This window comes from Corvus moneduloides, chromosome 2, assembly GCF_009650955.1.
Source record: "Corvus moneduloides isolate bCorMon1 chromosome 2, bCorMon1.pri, whole genome shotgun sequence".
NCBI classification, from domain to species: Eukaryota; Metazoa; Chordata; class Aves; order Passeriformes; family Corvidae; genus Corvus; species Corvus moneduloides.
The window spans coordinates 43,326,870-43,332,869 of record NC_045477.1 but is presented as its reverse complement, the minus strand read 5'-3'; the positions used below and the strand labels follow the sequence as shown (position 1 = coordinate 43,332,869).

The window sequence follows — 6,000 nt, the reverse complement described above, 5'->3', positions numbered from 1 at the left end:
GCTTCACACTATGCCAGTTTGGACCACAACATGAGATACTCACTCCAGCACAGAATACACCAACATTATTTTGTATTTGTCAGAAACTAGGTTGCACGTTATAAAATTAAAATTGTGGAAGAAACTAAGTACTGGAGAGCTGGTACTCCAGCTAAGTACCCCACACCTTTGTTTCATGATTCATCCAAAGGATGTCATTAAGAGTGCACAGTTTCATAGTCCCAAATAGCAAAATAGCAAAGGAGTGCTAGACAAGTGTTTCAGTAATCTCACCTATGTCTGGATCTAAATAATAGCAAGATAAAATAATAACCACAAATAGAGAACACAAACACAAAATAGTCCATGTTTTATTGCAGTAAAGAAATTATACCCAATCTTAGAAGAAACAGGATTTATATATAGTGTCTGGCCATAAAAAACTGCATGTACAGCTCAAGAAAATAACGTATTACAAAAGGTGACTTTTTGAAAAAAACAAAACACTTTTAAAATGTTGTCTCTCTTGAAAATTCAGAATTTATTTTCATGCTTATGTTTTCTGCAAAGAATGAAGTAATCCAAACTAACCATATTCTGGAGGATAATGGAGCACATATTAGAACATTCAAACACCTGCAGAATCAGGCAGCAGTTAAGGCTGACAGTCTCAATTGCTGTTTTAGATGTGGTTGTATCAATTCTGCCAAGAACTACTTATCTGCTTTGTAGAATGTTGCACTCTTGTAAAGCTCCGACAAAAGGCAGTCTATGCTGACTTGCATAACCATCTGTCCAACTTTTTTGCAAATCATCGCCTTATTGCAGTGTCTTGGGTAAAGACGGCTGTTTAAGTTGAGCTGTTTCCTGGATGTTTCCAAGAGCATATGTCTAACAACCATATATACACTACTTCTGTTGCTATATCTCTGATTTCTTGTCTAAGCTAAGCATACTTGATTAACATCAGCGGACTTGATCCCATAAGATAGTAACAATCTACATCTTGTGTAAGTTTACAGACTCTGTAAAAGGCTGAGTGAACTCACATGATCCCTTTTTCAAAGTTACAGATTTTCATATTAGATGGCACCTGCCTCTTGTCACACAGGTGCAAACTGTCTTAAACACAGTTTTACCCCCTGAAGTTCCTAATCCATTTAAGCATTTTTGATCTAAGACACAAAATGTTTTGAACAAGTCCAAACTAAAACATATCTACTCACATCTGACAGTCTTTTTACTGAAAACCAAAACTTTTAAAATTTATTCTTTGGTCAGAGACTGTTAATAAATACTTTTTCGAAACGCTGTGTTGATATGTCACCTAGGACAGCAGATCTGATCTAAGACCTAAATCTGAGAATTTGAGAAACAGGGGGGCTGGTCAATCCTGTTCCATAGGGAAAAAGTCTACCCAGCTGCAGCCACTGCTGGGAAAGGCTCATGTGGAAGTATCTAGAACAAAACAGATGAAGGAATGGGGCCTGGAGAAGGAAATAAAGGCCCTGAGGCTTCTGGATGTAACTGGAATATTTCTTGCAGACAGAATGACGATGGGAGACAGCAAAGGTCAGCTCACCTGCCCTGGACTGGGCTGACCACTTGACTTGGTGAGGAAAGCTGGAGCTGTTCTAAAATGGCAGAGGGACTCTCTGGCCATTAGGACTGTGTTCCGTGGAAATGCAAGTAAGTCAGTGTTATAGCCATGTGTGGATACAGGGCTCAATTATCTTTTTATCAGCAAAAGGTGTGATGGTGAATTAAAAAATAAATTAGTCTTAGAACTGTGAAATTACATTAGTCTATTTGTACACACTAGCAGCACTTATTTCAGTATGTGCCTCCACAACACAGATACCCCGAAAAACTTTCTTCTGACTTTAAGAAGGATCATTCACATTCATAAGGAGTCAGAACGTCCTGCTGGCCTTTTAGCAGCATGCTTTTGGCTGAAAATTCCATAACCAATCCAGCTGCTCTTTCCCACTGAGGTAAAAGCAAGTGTAACATTCTGTCCATTTGCACTGACATGAAACAACCTGACTCAAGTGGCTCTTCACAAGGCATTACCATCACCTAACCTTACTGCTATGAAGATTAAAAAGGAGATTAATCTTATTTTTCAAATAGTTCAGTATAAATTAAAAAGCGTGGAAAAAATCACAGAGTGAGAAACTGCAGTCTTTTAGACAATTCTGCATGAACCACTCTAAAGTATGATTTTATTTCATGGAAAACTAACCAAAATAAACTCTTACAGGTCTTTCTAATTAGACATAGTCTTGAAAACTATCATATTCCTAGCAAGAAAACCAAGCGCCATTTTATAATTTAACAAAACTGGCTTGTCCTCTACTTACATGCAAGCACAATATTAGAAATAATTTCATAAATACTTTTAAAACTCTTTCCAATGAAAGAAAATTTCTGGTTTGAGACACTGCTTCCATGCAAAAATAAGTAATCTCTAATATGAAATCAATTCTCTCATCCCCCAAAATCTAGATCGGAAATTTCTTTATTCAGCTCACCCCATATTTGTAGCTCAGTTCATCGTCCTAGCAAAAAAGTTGGTAATTTCAAATTGACTGGCAAAGCTGCAATTAATGGGTCCAGTGACTGATTGGCATGTACTGGACCTCTGTGAATTGCAAATTATTTATTTCAAGTTGAATTTCATTTTTATAAAAGACAATCTTGAATACATAACTTAGAATTTGTATATAAAATACTCTGTATTTCTTTTAACTTCAGATTTGAAGTTACCGAACATCTAATTTAACCCCTGTGGAGTCTGGAGGGAAAAGTCATTGCTTCACTGATTTGTAGTTTTGGAGAGAGGAAAAAAAAGGAAAATGCCAAAAATTACAATTAGCATGCAGGATGAGAGAGTCATGGAAATGGAAACAAAAATATTAATCAGCACTGGAAGTAGGAGAGTTTAACAGCATGTTTGAATTCAGAATTATCTACAGCAGACTCCAAAAGCTTGTATAATAATTGTAAACCTCATCCTCTCTCTCAAACTTTTCTTCATCTTTGTAATAAGGCATGGATTCAGTGGTTACTCTACAAGTAGATTCTCCTCTACATGGTGTTCACCAGACTACAGGGTGCAGCCTAGTTGTACACAACCTCAAATTCAATGAAGATCTATATTTAACAGTAGGACAGAAATTAACTCTTTTTGTGAAAAATCATTCTGTTCAGTATGTTTTCTTAAATTTAGATGGACCACATTGTGTCTATGATTTCTCAAAAGAAGAGTGAGAGGTAATGGCACAAAACAGGATTTGTTTTGAAAAAGAAGACAAAATATTCTAGATGTGCACTCAAGATCTACAGATCTCCGTAAACCTTCCTTCACTGTCAGAACAGTAAAATATTCTGTCATCAGATGTTACAAGACTATTTGGAAAAAGAGTAAATAGCTTTCTTTTTTTCTTTGGGTTTCCCTCCATGACTGATGCAAATCCAAGCCTAGGAAAATTTAACTGCTGCTTGGCTTGTAACTGTTGCTGAGGGAAAAAATACAAAAAAGAACTGTTAAAAGAAGAATACTAAGTTGCAGGAAGCTTTAATTAACAAAGATGAGAAGTGAAAAGACTATAAATATTTGTAAGTTAATTCCCTGTCTCAAACTATTTTGCACAGATGTAGCTCCCAGACTGCTAAGACTCAGACCTTTTCAGCCTGGCATTACACAAACACCAAGTGTTGTACACTTGCACCACACAATAACAGCACAAGAATTTGTACCAATTTTCCTGGATTTATTCGTCCATCTGAGAATAAATGAATAATTTATAAATAGAAAAAGCAGTATCGTAATTCAAGCTTCAGCATAAATAAGTATGGAAACACATTTTTATATACTAAACACTTGTTGACTAATAAACAACATTATTGTACAACTGCTTTCTGTTCCCAGCATGGATAATTACTGAAGTGTAAGAACCACAGGCAAGTAGATGCAACAAGGCATGTTGGTTTAGGCTTTTCGTTCAGAATTCTTACAGTGTCTTCCTTATAATTCTGATGAAGCATCAATTTTGAAAATGTGAAAATCAGGTTGTCAGCTCAAATAAGGAAAAATATGTTTCATTTACATATGTGCACTTATTCCCATACTTCAAATTAAGCAGAAGAACAGTGTAAGAACTTTGACAAGTTTCTTTTTCTTATACACAGTCTTATCTTGAATGTGAACTCTGTTTCACTGGACTCTCCTGCTTTGAACAAAAATTGTCCCAATATGCAGAATCCTCAGGTGCGACTGGAATACCAGATGCAACTAAATCTTCAAAAGTCAATACTGTAAATTGTGGTTGGTTAGGCTCCATGGACTGTACCTAAAGAAAACACGTATTAGCATAACATGAATCGATAAATATCAATTTTCTTCCTGTAGAATTCTCTGTCCTGTTTAAACTGCGTATTTCTTACTGAAGAAGAAAGAAAACATTCTACATTTGAGACTGATGTCAATTCCCCTACTTTAGGCTATGCAGTAACTATTAGAAGCATGTAACAGGCCACACAGAAAAATAGAGTTTTTCCTTGAAACACAGTTCACAAAACTGATGGAACAAGGGCCATACAATGCTCCAAGTGGGACAGAATGAGTGTTTAAGTCCAGCAAAAAAGAAAAAACCACCATCAAATGAACTGTACTTCATTCTCCAGCAGATACGATTATTTGAGACAATTGTGTGAGAACAGAGGTGTGCCTATTCGTACTCTTTTCAATACCAGTAGTCACTGAGGTTTTGCATGCTTCTCTCAGACTTCAAATGCTACTTAAAAACTAGTGGTCACAATCAACCAGCAATTCCCCACGTTAAATCCACATTAAATGCAGACTGAGATATTAAGAAATGACAGTGTCATGGTCTCCATGTTAGTTTCATCACTCCAAGAAAAAAATCACATTTCAAAGAAAAAAAAGATTTGGTTTGTTTTTAGGCTGGTTTTTTTTTTGGTTTTTTTGAGGACACTACTGTGCAGCCTGCTGTATGCCATCTCCAAATGTAATTGTTTCCAGACAGGAGGGCATATAGTACAGCTTGCATGAATTAAACATAAATATAGCTGATTCTTCTAGATGCGCATTTGCTTGAGTGACATATTCTTAGTGTTTAGTATTTCATAAAATTCAGTAGGGCTCCTCTGCAGTGGTGTTCCTTGGAACATCAGACAAACTGAGTCATTTTCGATGAGCCTGTCTTTATGGCAATACAACCCTCTGGTGTATCAGCCACTCCTCCCAGTTCGTTGTCACCAGCAAACCTGCTGAGGGTGCACTGCACCATCATCCAGTTCATTAATGAAGATGTTACACAGGACTGGACCCAGTATTGATCCCTGGGGTACATCACCAGTAACTGGCCTCCAACCAGACTCTGTACCACTATCACCACACCCTGGGCCCAAATGTTCTAGTTTCCAATACACCTCACTGTCTGCTTACCCACCACTCAGCATTTTTCTAGGAGGATCTTATGAGAGACACTGCCAAATTTAGAAGATACTAAAATATAGGTAGACAGTTACCCACTGCTCTAACCTCATCTACCAGGTGAGTCATTTCATTGCAGAAGTTTACCAAGTTGGTCAAGCATGACTTTCTCTTGGCAAAGCTATGTTGACTAGACCTGATGATTTCTTTGTCCTTACTGTGCCTGGAAATGATTTTCAGAATCAGCTGTTCTGCCACCTTTCCAGCAACCAAGGTGAAGCTGTGAGGCCTGTAATTCCCTGGGTCCTCCTTATTGACGATAAGGTGACATTTGTTTTCTTCCAGTCTTTGGGCACTTCGCCCAGTCCCCGTGATCAACCAAAGATTATTGAGAGAAGCCTTGCGCTGCCACCTGTATGCCATAAATATTCATCAACTTACACCCATCCAGTTTGCTTAAGCATTCCCTGACCTAATCCTCTTCCTTCAAGGGCGCATCGTCCTTGCTCCTTTCCTCTTTCATCCCTGCAACCTGGGATTGCTGACAGTCAGTCTTGCTA

The 6,000-nt window shown here is 37.6% G+C and overlaps 1 protein-coding gene across 1 annotated transcript in view; it reads right to left on the bottom strand.

Annotated features, from left to right (window-relative positions):
* Positions 1-330: 330 nt before the first annotated feature.
* Positions 331-6,000, bottom strand: part of AASDHPPT (aminoadipate-semialdehyde dehydrogenase-phosphopantetheinyl transferase) — a 30,921-nt gene continuing 25,251 nt past the window's right edge. The window contains exon 6 of the mRNA XM_032099296.1: positions 331-4,334. Coding sequence (XP_031955187.1) covers positions 4,176-4,334 — 159 coding nt within the window. The 3' untranslated portion in view covers positions 331-4,175. The remainder of the gene's footprint in view (positions 4,335-6,000) is intronic.